The sequence below is a fragment of the Amblyomma mixtum genome, chromosome 7, assembly GCF_055824585.1.
Source record: "Amblyomma mixtum isolate Tamu chromosome 7, ASM5582458v1, whole genome shotgun sequence".
Taxonomy (NCBI): Eukaryota; Metazoa; Arthropoda; class Arachnida; order Ixodida; family Ixodidae; genus Amblyomma; species Amblyomma mixtum.
Genome location: NC_143018.1, coordinates 25,049,465 through 25,069,398, shown reverse-complemented (window position 1 = coordinate 25,069,398; position 19,934 = coordinate 25,049,465). Strand labels below are relative to the sequence as shown.

General features: G+C 47.8%; 1 protein-coding gene across 2 annotated transcripts in view; it reads left to right on the top strand.

The window, feature by feature from the left end:
• Positions 1-19,829, top strand: part of LOC149335355 (nuclear receptor subfamily 2 group C member 2-like) — a 34,154-nt gene extending 14,325 nt beyond the window's left edge. For both annotated transcript variants that reach the window (XM_089552031.1, XM_089552032.1), the window contains 6 exons: positions 5,518-5,678; positions 7,571-7,679; positions 7,869-8,052; positions 9,637-9,920; positions 11,327-11,593; positions 19,654-19,829. In XM_089552031.1, coding sequence (XP_089408157.1) covers positions 5,518-5,678; positions 7,571-7,679; positions 7,869-8,052; positions 9,637-9,920; positions 11,327-11,593; positions 19,654-19,679 — 1,031 coding nt within the window. In that variant the 3' untranslated portion in view covers positions 19,680-19,829. The remainder of the gene's footprint in view (positions 1-5,517; positions 5,679-7,570; positions 7,680-7,868; positions 8,053-9,636; positions 9,921-11,326; positions 11,594-19,653) is intronic.
• The last annotated feature ends 105 nt before the right edge of the window (positions 19,830-19,934 follow it).

Sequence of the window (19,934 nt, the reverse complement as noted above, 5' to 3'; positions counted from 1 at the left end):
TGCACAGCTGTTGATTCTTACTATTTAGAAATTAGCTGAGGATATGTCAGTATATTTATATATTTTCTATGAAGCAGGGGGTAGTTATGCTTCTATCTGACTACTAGTATATATGACTGCCAGAGCAACGGTACTTTGGAAGCATTGCAGTCAATCTGTGCCCACTCGTAATGAGTTTACCAGTGACTACAGCATGATGTCCCCATAAGGGCTGTTCATTGCTCCAAATGGTGGAGGGGGTGGTGGTGGTGTTTATGTACGGGCCGAAACTTCCAAGAATGTTTTTCCATTGCTTATGAGCCCTTGGGGCTAAAAGGTGATAGTCAGTGGGAGTTAGGGTTAGAAAGTGGTTGAAAATCGGAGAATTGGTTTTATTGCGAAAACAATATTACGACCGGTTTCAGCCCTTCGCGTCGGGGCGGCCGCGAGGCACGTTTGACCTTGAAGGGCGGTGCGAGGCGCTGCCCTCGCCGCGCTCTCGCCAGCTGCGGAGTGTGGAGAGGAGGCTGGAGAACGGGGGGGGGGGGGGGGGGGTATAAGATGCGTTCGCTCGCTTGCCGGCTCCATCGTTATGCCGCCTGAAAAACAGAAAGGGAGGCTACGTCAGCTTGCCGAAGCCAGGAAACGACAACGGGCTTCGGAGACAGAAGAAGAACACGAACAGCGCCTTGCTAAGCGGCGCGCTCAAGACGCTGCTAGACGGGCGCACCGCGCCTCTATCGAAACCGAATCGTCTACAACCGGTGATGATCCCGAATGGAACGCTATGGATGCTTACGCAACCTACCAGGTTTAACCAAAGCTAAACCTTAGCAACTTTTTGAAGAAAGGAAATGGCGCAGTATCTGTCTCACATCTCGGTGAACGCAAACTGCGTTCTACGGAGCAGCTGGGTTCCTTGAACTGCTTCTTAGGTTTCCTTTCGAACCTAAATCCAATCATGCCTGAACCCCCCCACCTTTTGTTTGCCCACTTTGTTTTGAGACTTGTCGTGCTGTAATTACTTATAGCGGACTTACTTCACTACACAGCCAGTCGGTATGAATTGAATTTTGGCATTTTTTGAGTAGCTGGGCATCTGCATGCCCTTTTTTTGCATGCATTTTAGGCAGAAAGCGATGAAAGCCGAGGCACACAGGGTTCCTCAGAGCCTTTTAAAAACTATTGGGTGTCCTTAAGGCTTATAAGATGTGGACGGGCAGCATCGGGAAATTGAGTGAGGCTATGAATTTTAGTGATATGGATGTTTACATACTTGCATTTCGATCGTGCACATTTTGCCTATACTTTTCTGGGTTATGTGATGCGTCCTGGATGCCAGCACACAGTTCCTGTCCTTTCTGAACCCTCTGTGCTTCAAAAGGCCTTTGGCATTCACTGACAGTTGGCAGGAATTCATTGGGTCTTGACTGCAGTAAATGCGCCTTCAATCTTGGTGCCATGTCATTGCCGTTTGAAACCCTGGCTCTAAGCTCTGCCAGAACTGCATCTTGGCACTGTGGCAGGTCACCACACAGATCCACAGGCTACCATCCTTATTCTAGTCACACAGTCTGGTCATGCACATGCTAGCTAGAAACCATGCCTTTCTTGAGGTCCTCCTTAAGTGATATGTTGTGCAAGGTGTATCCAATGAGACCTGTTTCCACCTTCGTTTCTTGGGCGGTTCTACAGTGTTGCCTTCTGCATTTTCTGTAGATTCTGTGCAAGTTTGATGTGAATTTTGTCTTGGAACTTGTATTTAATCGTTGTTGGTACTATATAATAGCTGCTTCTCCAGCTCTCCTTCTACGTTGGCCTTCTGCGACGGTGATGACTGTGCCTTGTGCGACGGTGATGACTGTGCCTTGTGCAGATTTCTGTCAGTTCCACATCCTTAGAGAACAGTGGTATAAATGGGTGTGTAATATGATGTTTATGTTCTTGCCCTCCTCTCTTCCTTGCAACAAAGTGTTGAGGTACTTCACAAATGAATTAAGCTGTCTAGTATTGTCGATCTTGGTTTTCTTTGTCCCTCCAGGATGTGAAGTAAAGAGGATATTCTAGTAGCCAGTAGTCTTCTGTGCACCCACCTGACTGAATCGTTTTTGCTTTAGATTGTCAATATCAAATCTGAACTTTGTACTGCATGTTAAGAAATTTTCTTTGGTTTGGGGCACGTGTACTCAATGGAATGCACTTGAAATTCATTACAGTACTAAATGAGCACTCCTTAATATTGGAAATTGCTTTACTCTGCACTAGCAAGAGCCCATCTTGCGCACACTGAGGCTGCAAGTGATTGTCTGTGTATCTGTCACTCTACGCTGCATTGCCAAGTGTTTCTCCTGGCAGCTTGCTTTGTCATGAAACTGACGTTCCGCTATGGAAAGAACAGCCAAGGGGGTAAATTAAACTATCCCAGTGTCTGACCTCCTCATAAAAGATAAGCTGCGCCTGCGCAGTGTAGCCCTGCCAGTGGTCGAAGCCATGGCGGTGAAATTCAAATACCACACAAGACTTGACTCTCATCCATCTGTGCTGTTCCACATTTGGGTTCGCACTGCTTCTTCTCACGTGTTGTGTGTCGTGTCATTAAATTCTTGCAAGGAATTAAGTCGTACCTCTCAGTATACATGTGTTGTGGCTGCTTCTCTTCCGTGGTCCTCTAAGAAAGACCCTGGTCTTCTAAAAAAAATTGGTCACAGTTATGAAATCTTCAGGAAACGTCTGTATTTTTGTGTGCCGATTCTAAATATGTCATTCAATTTGGTGCAGACCAAGTCCTTGTGCACTTATGCAATATGTGTTATGTAATTTTCTGGAGAGAGCTTGAAAGAAATTTTGCTGCAAGGAGCTTGCTGAAATCATGTTACTAGTTTCTCTTGACAAGCAATGCAATAAGGGGGAAATTATCATCCTATCAATCATAGAACTTGAGTTGTAAGGTTTTGGAATTGCCACTCCAGAAACAGGAATACAAACTTTTCTTTTTGTTTCTTAAGTAGCGGCTTCAGAACCCCATAACACAACTTCTATGATAGGTGGAATGATAATTTTGCCCCTATTGCATTCCTTGATGTCAAGAGAAGCCAGTGGCATGCATTTCGGCAAGTTTGCTTCAGCAAAATTTCTTATATGCTTTCTTCAAAAGACTTGCAGGACAGCTTTTATATGTGCGCAAGGACTTGCTTTATATAAAATTAAAAGACATATTTATAGTCAGCACATAAAATTGTATTCGCTAGTGGCTGCGACATTGCAACTAGCGTGGAAAGCACAAGGACAGCGACAAAAAGGAACCGACGGGACAGCACGCTAGTAGCCCTCAGCAGTAGCCCTCACGAAAAAAGAGATAATCTATCTGTCGAAAAACTTGCGCGTCAATTTGGTTTAAATGTTTTACTCTTTGTTATGACAACCTGCTTCGTGATAAAGAGAAGGGGACGGGGGTACAGTCTCCTGAGCATGCGCCGAATACAAGTGTAAAAGTCTGTTATGTGTGCATTAAAAAACTAGCGTGCTGTCCCGTCGGTTCCTTTTTGTCGCTGTCACTGTGCTTTCCACGCTAGTTGCAATGTCGCAGTCACTAACGAATACACACCAACTAGCCCAACTGTCTTCCATGATCATAAAATTGTATGTTCCCAAAAAATTGCATAATTGTGACTTCATTAGCAGAATTTTTTTTTTCAGAGACCAGGGTCCCCCTTTAACTATGACAATAGGCATATTTGTACCAAATAATGCTCTTTGACAAAACAGTTGGTACACTTGGTAGGAGCACGCTAAGGCATTTGTTAAAACCTGGGACTGCTGCATGCCATTACTATGTGAGCATTCACTGGAAACAGCTGAAGTGCATCCTGGTGTTGAAAGGAACTGCACCCGTGTTTGCCGACCAAATTCATAGATAGTTTTGTGTTTCAGTGCATGTTGTGTTATATGTTTGTTACCTTTAGGCAGTAGCTCTTGTTCAAGTGACAGAAACTGTGGAAAAAAACAAAAAACAGCTTATTAGGCGAAATGGCTCACACATTGAGTATTGATAATTCCTCTGTGTCCGGTGTTCCCAATCTTTTTAAGCCTTGGGGAACCCGAACAGCTTTTAGGAGGTGCCGAGGAACCACACGTGCTTTGACTTTTTGTCTGCTCCTGCCTAATACCCCTGCCACCCAGCAATCCTCAAAGGCCGTTCCTGCAAAGGCACCTCTTTTCACCAAAGGAGTGAAAGTTGAAAGGGTAGCGATGCAGCTACGCGGTGTAGCCCAAAGGTTAAACAGTCGTTGAGGCTTAGCATCTGCTGCTGTGCATAAAGTGGCTGAAGTGAGTGTTTTAAACGTAAAACGGGGTGGGGTATTCTGTTCATTCGTTGAGCTCAGACAACTTTTTATTCTTATTGCTTCTTGAAAAGAGCGACCAAGGGCACTCGGTTTTGCTGCAGCAATTTTACTGTCTTGAGATCTTCGCTGGGCGTAAAATATAATCACCCATCCAAAAAGCAAAACCAGACAAACCTTTCATGTTTTTTAAAGATATTTTCAAACATCGTTAGCTGCACATATTTTTTCTTTTACTTTTTGACGTTGTGATCGCAGGTTTCTCGAAGGGCGCGACATTGGCAAAGGTCTCGGATGGGCGCCTTCGCTTCCAAGGCCTTTAACAGCAGAGGCGCAACATTTGTGCCACGTAGCTGCACTTCTTGCGCCTTTGCGGTGCCTGTGTGACAGGGCATCGCAAGTATATACACTATATATACAGTATATATACTGTATATACCGTATATATACAGTATATACAGTACATATACTAAAAGGAGCAGGAACTTGCACAGCCCCTCGAGAAGTGCCTAAAAGATTCGATGAATTGGCTATATAGTGAAACAGTCTGCAGTGTGAAATTATCGCGTGGTTAATGCCAATATAAAGTGGGTAAAAGGGAGGGTAAGGGTTGAGGTGGTATAGGTCCAGGTGCTGAAGGAGCGCAAGAAACACGAAACTTTGTTTGAGAGCCACTGCTCTATATGCGAGTCATTTCATCGCGTGGGGTAGTCTTTTTGTGCTGTTTCTGTCACTATGACATCTCCGCAACTTTCCCTGACCCCAGTCTTGTTTGACATCCTAGTTGAAATCAAGAGGAAGAAGTGGGCTTGGGCAGGGCATGTAATGCGAAGGCAAGATAACCGCTGGTCCTCAAGGGTAACGGAGCGGATTCCAAGAGAAGGCAAGCGTAGCATGGGGCGGCAGAAAGTTCGGTGGGCGGATGAGATTAAGAAATTTGCGGGAATACAGTGGCAGCAACTGGCAAAGCATAGGGTTAATTGTAGAGACATGGGAGAGGCCTTTGCCCTGCAGTGGGCGTAGTGAGGCTGATGATGATGATGATGATGAAGTTCTAGCCACTTGTGCTGCTATTCTCATGAAAGAACAGGCAAGGAAAGGCACCGTGTTTGGTCCTTTATTCAGCACCATTAATGACTGTCACTGCCGTGCCACTTGTCACGTTTTACGTCATTGCACCATGTTTGCCACCCCACAGCCGTGCAGTCGGAGCGCAAGCCCAGTGCCGACTCAGCCAGCCGAGGCGACAAAGGTGCGAGCATGCTCCTCACGTCTGTGGGCGGGCTGTCCAGTCATGCGATGGGCCTGGCTCACCGGCAGGCGACACACGCTACGGGTCTGGCGCAGCTCGAGCACCAGGTAACGTGTTGCGTGCGGTGTTGTGGTGCATGAACAACTAATGCTGCCATGCACCAAACACAGGGTTGAATATGTTTGTTTGTTGCACTGAAGGAACCTAAGGGAATGCGGGCACCAGATTTTTGGTGGCGTTTTTCTTCTGCGAAACAGTACGTAAGATGTTAGTATTGGTCAAATGTTTAGGGGAATCCCCCAAGGTGGAGTAGATTTTGTAATAAGGGAGTAATTACCCATTGACATCCACTCGAGCGCAGCCATACGGCTACAAAGGAAAGCTATAAAGCTTTCTCAGAAACATTGTAGTTAAAGAAAAATTCGTCCTGGCCCGGGGCTTGAACCCGGGACCACCGCTTCACCGGAGCAGTCGCTCTACCAATTGAGCTAACCGGGACGGCAAGCTTATGGTAGGGCGAGAGCGAATTGATCAATAACTCGAAGTGGGAACAGTGTTGGTCAAATGTAATTATTCCCTTATTACATGATGTTAGTATGCATGGAAATGCCATGCAAAGTTTTCTTACGCTCAGTAAATAATAAAACAAAGAATTTCTGCTCTTGTACTGTTTCAGTTTCGATTTCAACGCTGAATAGTGGCGTATAGCTGCTTGTTTATTTTTTGTCATTCCGGCTCTTGCCTGGCATAAGAGCTGGTGTCAATTAAATCGACAAAGCAGGGATTATATTGCTGTTTTATACCTCCTGTGACTGACCTGAAGTCAGCTTTAATGCAACAGCCACTGTCGGGTGTTGCAGGCAAAATTTAAACAGGAAAGATGAAATTGAATTTTAAATTATTTATTTGCTGGAGGGAAGCTTCACATGATGATTTATGTTTCCTAGTGTCTTGTGCATTGTTACAAGGAGTTAACACACAGCCAAATTGGTGCCTGTACCCCTTTGAAGTTTCGGAATCTCGCAGTTTGTTAAAAAATTTGGCTCTTCCAACAACGTAAAGATGTGTGCAGAATCTATGCCAATATACACTGCACTTTCATGTAATCTGCTGTACAGTTGAGTGAATTTGCATGTTTATTTCAGCTAGGGCCCATTTTTTCCAGCTCTACATGAGCCGTGACGATAAATATGAGTGTACTTTTGTTTTTGCTTGATTTTGTTGAACGTCTGGAAAAGGTGAATTGCAGTTTTATCCCTTGTTTCAGACCTTTGTGGAAGTTGGCAACAACATTTCTCGCTTGGCTTTTTGTTTTGTTTCAACTTAAGAACTCAAGATAATTCAAAAAGCCCTGCTAATCCGAATATTTTACATGGCCTGATGGGCTTCTCCTGTATACCGTATTGATGTCATTGTGAGAAACTGCTCTTTGACAGTATGCCATGCCTTGTCATCTCTAGCGCATCTGTTATCTTCACTGCTATAGTCAGATATAAGTAAGTCTGCATCGAAGCTCTGCCCGCATTTAGGACCGGTCCACAGAATTCTGCTGCGGCAGAGAAGTAGTCTGTCGTTAAAGCTTTTCGTGTTACCTAGACAAGAAGCTAATCGCAAGATGAAATCATAAGCACAGGAATTTTGATGCCTCTGGTTCATTTGATATGGGCAAACATTAAAAAGCTGATTTCGTGTACTGTTGTGATTGGCCAGCGGAGGAGTACAGGACGCCACGTACCATGGCCTATTGTTACCAATTGCTGTTTTTTTTTAAGCTGTGTCCCACTGTAACAAATTTCAAGCAATATCTAGCATTCATGGCATCCACTGTCAGCATCAGCATCATTTTCACTTCAACATCTTTTACTTTACTTCAACATCACAGATGCCAGAGGACAGTCAGAAAGCCAATTATAGTGGCTTTCATTCTTGCATTCTTGTCTTGCAATGCTAGTAGTATGTCTCATCATTTCCTTGCCACTTGTTCGCCCGCTTTTTCCAGAACTCGAAAGAGGCAGCAAACAAGGACTGCCTTGTCTCAGTTGGCAACAGCTGGACGCCCTGGGAAGAAGATGGCGAAGACCAAGGTGGCGACGAGGAGTCATATTCGAGTAAGTCGCTACTGTTAAGTTCCTTGCTTGCTTGCAGTGGAAATTTCCTCAGCTGAGGTGTTCCATGAATTGTTACAACACCCCAGCTGATAATGGATACAAAAACTTTCTTTGCAATTGGCTGCAGTATTGTGAGCCCTGTCCTCGCCATTTGTAGTGTATTTGCTGACCTGTCTGATGCCTATGCAGGGCCACTGCTGAGCCTGTCGTCGGGACCCCTGATCTCAGAGGAGCAGGCCCTCTTCCGTGTGACCCTGCCAACGACCCCAGTGGGAGGGGCCCTCAACGTGCATTACGTCTGCGAGAGTGCTTCTCGCATTCTGTTCCGGTCTCTGCTGTGGACACGGACTCTTCCAGCATTTGAAGAACTGCCGTAAGTGGAGAGAACTCTGCCTCATGAGCTGGTTCACTCTGCCAAGTATGTTTGAGAAATTTTCCGGTGTACAGTCTTGACTCATCGTTCTCAAAAATAAAATGCACTTTGTGGTTCGTTTTGTTTGCATTTGCGTTGCATGGTCATTTAAATGTGTCGAAATGGTGAATAACATGCTGCAATTAGACACAGATGTAAGTGCGAATGCACGGTATTAAAGGCCATGAACTTGGGATAACTTATCCTGGGTCAAATCAGTGGATACAGTACCTCACTGTAGTTGCATTGAAGCCACAGCCATTATTGGAGTCACAGTTGCAGTGAAGATTAATCTCAACCCTTAACCAGTGTATTGGGATGTGCTCAATAGAGAATGCACTTTTAGATCTGAAAGAGCAGATTCTTACACTTCTGTGTGCAAACCCACATTTCCTTTTAATTTTCAGCTCATTATACACATACTAGAAGATATGTTGCTGTTAATGCTGAAAGTAGCGAAGTCTTAAATTTGCTTGCGAACTTGTCTTCTGATTGCACTTATTAATGCACAGTCTTTTATGCGCAGTTTTTGCTCAGTGCAAGATAGCACAATATACTGTCATGGACGAAGTTGATGGCACTTGGATTTGGAGAAAAAAATCTTTCTTGCCTCGTTAGTCAGTCTGCCGTTATTTTTTCATTGAGTGAAACTCGCGTTTCCCCTTGTGATTGAGTGATTTTGATTGACGTGCTTTTTCCTACTGCACGGAAACAAGTTGCGTTCTGTGGATCCGAATCCCATACACTTTCTTCCGCGACTGTACAGGACATGAGATGGAAGGGTTGAGACGGGACAAGGTTGTCCTATATTCACCTTTCCTCCTCGCATTCATTACTTCCGATTCTCTAGGTCCACTGTGATCTACAGAGACAATTTTGTGCATTTCTCTAAAATTTTGATTATTTCATAGAACTTGATGTGCATATTCTGCTTTCATGTATGTATATAGTATGTTCAAAATAAGTATTAGTGAGCATTTAGTACATCTTTGTGATTCTATTACATGTGTATTTCTTGATTACGTACCATTTTGCACTAGACGAGCCTAGAAGCTATAATTTTAACCTTACAATTGCATTTATTAACTGTATTTCATTGTTTGTATTCTATAATGTGTACGTTTGTTCTGCTTTGTTGTATCTTATGTTTATTTCCATCACCTTATATGTCGAAGCCACTGCTATCTAATGGTTTTCCGGGGCCCAGTCAGGCTGCAAAAGCAGCTTTTTGCCTGGAAATCCTTCCAGTTGTTGTGGAGAAATTCAATTCAATTCAATTCATCCCATTCGTTCTGCTTTACCTCGAACATGCGTAACCAACCGGCCCACAGTTCTACCCTTCTAACCCAAGCGGCACAGATGATCGGGCCAATATTGCCTTACTCGGGGCCTTTGTTGGGCCGGCTTTTGCCAATATGTTTCCAATATTGGCCCGGTTACTTCTGCTGCTTGGGAAGTTTTACGTGCAGACTTGGAAGGGTCGGCCACTACTGTTGAAAAGGGAGGAGTGGCATTGACTCTCTTCCTTGGTTTGCTCTTTGACAGGGCATCACTGCAGCTGGCACTGGTGCAGTCGGCATGGAGCGAGGTGTTCACCCTGGGGCTGCTGCAGTGCGCGGAGCAGATGCAGCTCTCCACGCTGCTGTCGACGGTCGCATCCCACCTGAACGCCAAGGGCAGCCCCGCGGGTGACATCATGGGCGGCTCTCAGCGTGCCCAGGTGTCGGAGCACGTGGCCGCCCTGCAGCGACTGGTCGTGGCCACCCAGCGGTTGCAGCCCGACGACCAGGAGTACGCCCTGCTCAAGTCCCTGGTGCTTTTCTGCCCCGGTGAGTGGAGCGAGACTCAGTTGGCAGTGCGTTGCTTTGTGGGTAAACTTGAAAAAAAAAAAAAAAACTGCACGAAATATCGAGGGCTGTAGACTAGAAACAAATACCATGTACGAAAACAGCACCGACTTCGTAACTCTTTTATTTGAAACTGGCTTGAAGTTTTTAAGCTCCGCTGTCGTCTAGTAGGCTTACGGCAGTTGTGAAACGGAAAACTGATCTAATGGAAAGCACTAACGGAAAAGTGACTTCACAAGCAGCACTACTCATGGCCAATGTTGCACTAAGGTTGGACCAGCAAGGTTTCATCAACAATCCACATGCACTTTTATTTCCGTGGGCTTTATTTGCAACTGTGTAGTCTCTGACTGGATCTATTTATTCACGGAAGCCTAAAAAAAAACAAAAATAAAAGAGAAAGCAAAGCCGCCACACAACTGCCTGGAAGGCACTCCACGCATTAGTTGACTCCTCTTACCTACAGCGGTGAGTTAAAAAAAAAAAGGCGGGACCCGGGACGTTTAATCTGATTTAAATTAGGGAAATCGGCCGCACAGGACGATAGTATCGGCCGCACACGACGATAATTCAAAGTTTCTGAGAATGCTTGGAACATGTAGATCGAGTTCCCTTGGTAAAAAGAGGAGTTCATATTCTTTTTCAGTGCACCTTTAATTTAAGCAAATCCACATTTTAGGTCTTTTATATGTTTATGTTTGCCAGAGAAGTAAACAAAAACACATCTCAGTGAAGCTGCCAACAAAATGTAGAGGTGTTCTGGTTCAAAAAATTTTCTGCTGTCATTTTCTTTGCCTGGCTTGAGATGGTCCTGTGCGAATTTTTTAAATTTTAGCACATTATGGTAGCATTTCAGGACGTTATGCTGGTCGCATCTGGACGCAGCACCTGAAAGGTGTAAAACCAGCGGCCTTCTGGCTTGCAGATTGCATACGCATTTATTCTGCTAACGCCTTACCACATGGCCTGAAGAGGCACCACATTAATTGTGAAAGGTCTTGCAGTAAACGTTGATTTAAAGAAAATTTTAAATAAGGAATTTGCCACATGCTGAACGCTGGCTCTGAACGTATAATGCTTAGCTCTTGAAGACACAGCTCTTCCTTGAACCCCGCCGCGGTGGCTCAGTGGTTACGGCGCTCGGCTGCTGGCTCGAAAGACGCAGGATTGATCCCGGCTGCGGCGGTTGAATTTCTTTGGAGGAGAAATTCGAGGCCCGTGTGCTGTGCGATGTCAGTGCACGTTAAAGAACCCCAGGTGGTCGAAATTTCCGGAGCCCTCCACTACGGCGTCTCTCATAGCCCGAGTCGCTTTGGGACGCTAAACCCCAATAAACCAATGAAACAAGCAACTCATTCTTGTGTTACCTTTGTGACGATGCTGTGCAGACCGGCCGGGTCTAGGGCCAGAGTGGTGCGCACGCCTGGAGCAGCTGCAGGAGCGCACCTGCCGGGAGCTGGAGTCGCACTCCAGTGGTGCCGGGGGCACCTGGAGCGGGGGCCGTGCGCACCGGTTGCTGCTGCAGCTGGCGCCCCTGCGTGCCTTGCAACCCTCCCTGACTGAGGACCTCTTTTTCGCGGGACTCATTGGCAGCGTGCGCATTGGCAGCATACTGCCTTTCATACTGCGCATGGACCCACAGCAGCTCGAGCGAGGTGCGTATGACTGCCCCTCTTGTGTTGTTATTCGAGGGTTCTGGAAATGCAGTAGGCGCTACGAAGTATTACCATCATAACTGCATCCACTGCAGGACAATGGCTGCTCAGGACAGGGTTACGTGTACACACAAACATCTCATCTGCCCATCCGACTCTCTGCTGCCCCCCCCCCCCCCCCCCCCACCTCCCCCCTCTGCTACCCTTGCCTTCCCTTGGAATCTACTGAGTTTCCAAAATGGACCATCGGTGATCCTCCCTTCGCATTACATGCCTTGCCCATTGTCGTGTCCGGTCGCTGTGTTGAATGCAGCGAAAGACGCACACGGTACTTTAAGACTTCGTTTATTTAAAGCCGATGAGGGTGCGACCAGCGTCGACCGAGGCAGGAGCCGAACTGGCCGCCCGAAGAAAGGAGGGAGTGGAGAAGCGTCCACGGAAGGGAGTGGCTTCCCAGAACAGGAGGAGGGTGCGGGGGCGCACCGTGGGGGGGCATCCGGCGACAGCGTGCGACGAGGGGCAAGCGGTCGTTAGGAGGAGGATTGAGTGGTCGTTAGGAGGAGGATGAGAACTGTCGTTAGGAGGGGAATGCGAGTGGTCGTTAGGAGGGGGCGCACACACACAAAAGCAATAAGGGGACACAACACTTCCTTCCCCCTTAGAAAGTTGCCTGGTATCGTGCAGGGGGTCGGCGCTCACGCGTGGAGGCGCGCTGGCTTTGTGCGCTCGGGGGAGAAACACTTGTAGGCTGGCTGTTGTTCGCTGTGTCTCCTAGGTCTGTCCTGGGCGAAGTCTCTTCTTCCGGGAAGAGGTGCCAGGCTATGTGGGAAAATGGTGCACGTGTTCTCTCCGCTGGCGGACAGCTCTCAGACGGCGTCGTAAATCTACGCAGCTGGTTGAGATGTCGGCGTGCTACTGTGCCATGTATGTTGACGAGCCAAGAGCGCAGGCCTATGCGTCTGACAATTGTAGCTTCCTCCCAGCGTGGCTTTTTCAGAAACTGTCGGGCGAGGACGCGCTGCCCCTCATTAAGCGTGCCGCAGCGCGGAATTGCTTTTTCTTCCCGGAACGTCTCTGCCTTTGGCTCGGGGAGGATGGCTGTGAGCTGGGTTCGCATTTCACGCTCGAACATCATTTTCGAGGGGGTCTCGCCTGTTGTGCTCTGAACCGTCGTGTGCTGCTTGAAGAGAAAGCGCGCAAGGCGGCGCTGCAGCGAGCCTGTCTGATCTCTTTCAAGGGCGCGTTTTAGCTCGGCTACGTAGCGCTCGGCTTGTCCGTTTGTCGCTGGGTGGTAGGGGGCCGATGTAACTGATGAGATCCCGTTGTCGCGATAAAACTTGAGGATCTCCGCAGACACAAACGGTGTTCCGTTGTCCGACACTACCTTGCGCGGCAGGCCGAACGTTGCAAATAGTGATCGGAGGTTGTCAATGACTGCTGCCGAAGTCGTCTGTCCCATTTGCCTTATCTCAAGCCACTTTGTGTAGGCATCTACGACCACAAGGAAAGTGCAGCCCTCAATTGGTCCTGCAAAATCAATGTGCAGTGTGTGCCATGGTGTGTCTGGCTTTTCCCATTCTGGGACAGGAGCTTTCGGCGGGGCGCTCCGGCTGCTCTGGCAAGGCTTGCATTCTCGCACCACTGTTTCGATGTCGTTGTCAATGCCAGGCCACCACATGTAGCTTCTGGCACACTTTTTCATTGCAACGATGCCCCGATGTCCGGCGTGGATGAGAGACATAGCTTGTGCGCGTAGTTCTCTCGGCATCACAACTCGGGACCCAAATATGATGCAGCCGCGATGGGTGCTCAACTCTGTAGCTCGCCTGCGGTAAGCGTCGAAGTTGTCCCCTTTGAGTTTATGCACGTTGCCTTGTTGAACAGCTGTGTAAACTAGCCGGAGAGCTGCGCACTTCTGCGTAGATGCTGCAACTGTGCCTGCTGTAAGCGGAGGTTCTGGCAGTGCTTCGAACATCAGAACGTCTCCTGGTGGAAATGGTTCGTCAACAGTTGCGTCTAGTGGCAGACGGCTTAGCGCATCGGCGTTTTGATGTTTACCAACCATGTTCTGGCTCGGCGTCTGGTGTATGCCGCATATCATCACGCCTAGTGGAGAAAACCAGTTTCTCCCTAGAAGGCTTGATCCTGTGCCCTTCACAACAAGCAGAGGTAGCGTATGGGTCTGGCCGTTGTAGTTAACCTGCACGTTGGCAGAGCCCAATAGTGGCAGATTCTGTCCTGACCACGTTCGCAGGTGCGTGTCGTCTTGTTGCAGGGCGGGTGCGTCAGATGGCCATGAAGTTCGGAACGTGTCTTCACTGATCAGAGTACAGGCTGCGCCGGAGTCCACCTCGAACTTAATCAGCTGGTGATGTACGCTTACTTCTGTAAAAATCTTCGGTCGCGTGCCGAGATTCATGGTGTTCAGGTCGTACAACACAGATGGTGTTGCTGATGTTGTTCCATGGAGATCAGATAGCGGCATATTCTCTGAGGCGTTGACGCTGTGATTAGGCTGGGAAGGTGACTTTATCTTGGCAAGTCTCCGTTTCGTAATGCATGCTCTTTCGATATGCCCTCGCTTGTGGCAAAAATTACACGTGGCTGACTGGAATCGACATCCCTGGGGGTTGTGTTGGTCGTCACACCGCCAGCAGCGTTGTGCCTTTTTGACCGATTTTACAACAACAGAAGGCTTGCGCACCTGGTTGCTTGTCTGGTGTACCGGCTCGGTGTTCCGGCGAATCCCTCTCTGCTGGTGACCGGCGCTCTCCGCTCGAACGGCGATGTCGTAAGCTTTGCTGAATGTGAGGTCCTTCTCAGCGAACAGGCGCTGCTGCAGTGACTCGTCACTCAGTCCGCACACAAATCTGTCGCGTAACATCACGTCCAAGGGAAGCATGGTGGTGTTAGCAGAAGAAGCTGCGTCTCCCTCCTGCCCGGTAGCTGTTGTCGACAGCGTTCCAAAATTGCAGTCGGCAGCGAGCTTCTTGAGCGCGGCTACGTAGGCGCTCACAGTTTCTCCTCCCAGTTGATCTCGTCGTTGGAAGCGAGCCCGGCTGTAGACCTCGGATGGCCTTGGGTCGTAGTGCTTTTGCAGCGCTTTTACGATGTCGTCGTAAGACACTGCCGCTGGTGTGCTTGGCTGAATAAGGGCGCAGACAGTATCGTAGGTCTGCTCCCCGCACAGCGTCAGCAGGTTGGCCCTCTTCAAGGCTGGGTCTGTGATGTTGTTAGCTTCAAAGTAGAACTGAAGGCGTCCAACCCACGATGACCACGATGAGCCGTTGAATTCTGGTATCTGATTGGGAAACCCTCGCGTAGCCATGGCTTGTCAATAGCGTTGCGTAGCGCGGGTCGAATCCACTTTCTCGTCGCCACTGTCGTGTCCGGTCGCTGTGTTGAATGCAGCGAAAGACGCACACGGTACTTTAAGACTTCGTTTATTTAAAGCCGATGAGGGTGCGACCAGCGTCGACCGAGGCAGGAGCCGAACTGGCCGCCCGAAGAAAGGAGGGAGTGGAGAAGCGTCCACGGAAGGGAGTGGCTTCCCAGAACAGGAGGAGGGTGCGGGGGCGCACCGTGGGGGGGCATCCGGCGACAGCGTGCGACGAGGGGCAAGCGGTCGTTAGGAGGAGGATTGAGTGGTCGTTAGGAGGAGGATGAGAACTGTCGTTAGGAGGGGAATGCGAGTGGTCGTTAGGAGGGGGCGCACACACACAAAAGCAATAAGGGGACACAACACCCATGCACATTTCCATTTACCATTTTTATTATGTTCGCATGAACTATGAGTCACGGTAAAAGAGGTGCTCATGTGATGTCAAACACGTTTCAGTGACAGTTCTTAAGGGCTCCATGTTGTGTGAGGGGGTAATGGTTATGTGTAAAAAATTTAGTGGGGCTCATAGCCTACTGAAGCAAGCGCAGCAGCAAGCATAACAAGCAGGAAGACGAGGGCAGCAGGGGGTCAGGTGGGTGGATGAGATTAGGAAGCTTGCGGGGATACGGTGGCTGCAGCCAGCTGGCACGGGACAGGATTAATTGGAGGGATATGGGAGAGTCCTTTCTCCTACAGTGGACATAAATAGGCTGCTGTTGATGGTGATGATGGTGACCTCCTGATAGTTGATGGGTCACAGGATCTATCAGTGTGACCAGCAGGTCACTTACCGTATAAATGCGTGTAAGAGCCGCACTTTTTTTTCCAGATTCGAGGGCCAATTTCGAGGTGCGGCCCATACACGCGACTTGCAAAAAAAAAAATTTTTTTAAGTAAAAACACACCAATCAGGGAATGAACGGCATTTATTCTACATCCAATCGTCACTCGCCGAGTATTACGGCTCTTTGCTGGGCTCTGGTGCACGTTCATCCCAAAAGAAGCCGCGCATCACGTCCGCTGTCAACGCGTAGCCGTTGTTCCGCACTTCCATCACATAAGAGAGCAACTCTTCTTCCATTTCGGGAAACTCGCACGGCTTGCCTCGGAAAGGGCACTTTTTGCATCTTGTGTTTCTCAATGCATCCTTCTGGTTGCACCATCATTGGACACACTCCTCGGCCGCGTTGAATTTCCTGCCCGCCTCACGCTTGCGTGTTCGAGAGCTAACTCCCAGCCATGTAGCTATTAAGGCGCTTGCCCATCGTGCTAAAACTGCAAGCCGGCGGCAGCATGCGAAAGCTACAACCACCACAGCTACGGCAAGCACGCTAACACGCCACAAAAACAACAAAAGGCTGGAGCTGGCAATGTCGATGTAGAGATGGAGATGTCGATGTAGATGTGAATGGCGGAAGGTCGCGGCGGAGAAAAAAGTTTATGATGATGATGATGATGATTGCGGCCTCGGGTGCCATCCATGGACGGCACTTGGAAGCTCCTGTGTGCGTGTGTGGCCTCCGCGATCAAGCGCACTTTTGCTCGCAGCCAGAGCTGATCACGGAGGCCACAGCGCTTGCATGTAGAAGGCTATTCCCACCTGGGTCGTGGAAAGTTTGGGTGCGGCCCTTACACGGATTTATTTTTTTTTTAAACATTTCCTTCGGGGAAACGGGGTGCGCCCCATACACGGGTGCGGCCCTTACATGCGTTTAGTATTCGGTAAATTGCTCATGTGATTCATGACAGTAGGTCATGTTGACCTTGTTATGTAACATTGTTATTCATATAGATGATAATTATGAGATCATGAGAGGAGGTAGGTCAGGCTGCAATAGCTGATACTTTGACAGGACTGCAGTCAAGTCTCAGCTTGACAAAACCTGACTCTTACAAATTTAACACGTTCACCGCATCACCGTTGGGTCATGTCATGTATTCCTGCTGTGCGATACGAATACTGAGTGGCGCCATGGGACAGCTCAGCTTTTTCAAAAAACCTGCGGAAAACACACACGTCAGGCTGCTATTGCCATCTGTTCTCAGTTCCATTAAGTTGACTTCGCAGGAGGCTCACTGGTGGGTCATGCTGCACCCAAGAAAATCACAACATACAGGGATCAGGGCCCTGAAAATCACTGCCGCAGCGAACTTGTTAATGACTGAATGATTAAGAATGGGCTATCACAACATACAGGGATCAGGGCCCTGAAAATCACTGCCGCAGTGGACGTGTTAATGACCGAGTGATTAAGAATGGGTTTTCACATGCCTCTGTGGGCCATGAAACACAATATAATGAAGAACTCTGAATTAATTTCGACCTGGTTGATTGAATCGCCCATCATCCTCCCAATCTTTCTTTTCTTTCTCTACTCGTACACCTGGGGGTCAGGAAAAAAAAGAATACAGGCTAAGACCTCGCTCCGTTCCCTTGGTTTGATTGTTTTCCTTTTACTTTTTGGCTGCCTGCTTCCCTGGAGCAGAGAATAGAGGGGAGACTGAAAGGGTCTGACACAGTGTCATCTCCAGCTAGCCACGCCTCTGCTTACTTCATCTACGAACGTCCTTGTGGCTTTTAGCGAGCGAATTGCAGCTGCCTCAAGACAGACTATATCAAGAATGCAAATGTCACAAGGCAGCATTTGAACGGAAGACCGGCGCCGGTGGTCGCCACGAGGTGCAGGAATGAGAATTTTTAAAACCTATTTGCAAATTATCAGTTCACTTTTAGTGACTTGCGTGCAGCACACATGTTTATGGGCATTTACTCGACATAATGCATTCATTTGATAGCCACTCTCAAAACCGTTTCGTAGGCCCTTTAGTTCGGAAGCTTAGTGCCTGCTGCAGTCTCCCATGCATGGCGGACCAGCGGAAGCTGGCAGCTGGGTGAGGGGAGGAACAGCCATTCTCCCCTCAAGGCTCTGTTGGGGGTGGTTTGGTTGGCGCTCGCGCATGATCATATGAACGAGGGCCGAGGGGCCTGCACAAGAGCTGCAGGGTGGATTTCTTCCATTGGCGTAATTGCATTCTGTCGGCAGTGCATTACCCTAACTTCCAGTTTTGCCTCCCACTTAGACAGTCTAAATGGCGGCTCAAAAGCATGTCAGAGTGTAGCCTAGAAGTCAACACACACTCGGGAATAGTGGTAAATGATTTGCATGCTGCTGCTAATTCTTGGTTTAAAAGACAAGAAAAAAATTCATTTCGAGCGAAGAGCTTTGTGCTCTTATGTGCTCAAGAACAGGGCTTAATGTACTGCGCCACAGAACCTGTGGAAATGAGCACTTTTAATATTGCTGTTATCAGTCCTCACAAAATTAGTTTTATTTGCCACTAAGTGGCAGTGGCAACTGCCACTACCCCGTTTCAAAGGGGACACTTCTATCTTCTATCCATCCATCCATGTAGCACTGTACTGCTGACTGAACAGAATCGTGCATCCAAGATGGCACCTTTCATGATGACGACAGCAGCGAAGACTTGGGTGTGTATGGTAGTGATGTTCACCTGCTCTATTTCACGTCTGAAGGATCAAACTTTCGGACTCTGCTAAAATCTTGAGAAATTGGTTGTGAACATGCATGTTGTGTTGGGATGTGCAATTCAGGGCTTATATCAGAGAGTTCTCGGGAGGTCCCAGACCCATCATCGGTATTGACAAGGGATCCGAGACCCACCCGTGCTAGGACATACGAAGTGCATGATCTGAAGCAGGCAGCCACTTGTATTCTTCTTGTCAGTGGTGGTCGGAACACTTCATCTTCATGTTCATCATTACCGTGTTTTCTAAAATCCGAGACAGAGCAAAATAAGAAGTTGGCAGCACTACACAAAGGCCGGAAAAAGAAAAAAAAAAGGGAAACCCATGTCCTCACACCATGAGTCAGTCCAGAGCTGGCCAATCAGTTTCGAGGCTACATGACAGCAACTAGCACAGTGGTAGAGCATAGGGTTCGCTTGTTTCAGGCCTGTGTTATCAGTTGAGCAAACAATAACATTTAAAAATGATTTCTCACCTTTGTGTAAAGCGATGTGTAAAACAGGTCGCCAGCCACTCACTCTCTATTTCCCTCTCCATCTGTGCTCGTATCACTAGAACACTAGAGACCCCCCTTCGATGGAGCCAGACTTAAGCACTGGCACAATGGTTCCTCAATAAAGTCTGAATTATTGGAGTCCGAAAAATAAGTGCTATTGTGTTTGCTTAGTTATTTGCAGAGTATGCACGTTAGACCATTCAAGCCAGTGCTTTTATCCAATCTAGGTTAAGGGTACTAAACAACCTGCCCTTTAGCTGTAATTAGAGTGGACTAAATATAAGCTCGTTTGTTCACTTATTTGCTGTGCAGTTTAGCACGCTTTATTCCCCCTGACAAATGGTGGTGGTAAAACGAACAAGTGAAGGTGTGTTAGGGAATTTGTTATTACTGTGTCCTTACTGTTCATTGCAGTTGTGAAAACTTTTGGTGGCATTTTGCTTGTTTTGAATGGAGAGGTCACATAGTGCAAATTTCATCGCTTAGGTGTGAGCGTCTAACACGGTTGTCATGGCTGTGTTCACTAGGTAAACAGTAATGCCGCTGTCATATAGGCAATGATGGACCAAAGTTGCTTGTGTTGGAAAGCACCACAAGCCTGCAAAGTAGGCATTTGCTTTTTTTTTTCTTTTCAGGCATGAAGTCCGACGCAGTGAGCTGAGCGGTGCTTTTCACTGGAGACGAAGGGTGCCTTCCTACACAGTGGCCAGGAGTGCCTTTTTTGCAGTTGGCGCAAGCCGGGTGATATACTCAAGTCAAGTGCAGAAATTAAAGACAAAGCCTCGACAGGCAACAACATTTTCAAGAATAAGGGCTGGGAGTGACGTTCATGCATATATTTTGATCAAACACTCAAAGCTTTGCTTTGCATGCACACACTCATTTCACACCTAACGGGCTCTAGTATGTGCACAGC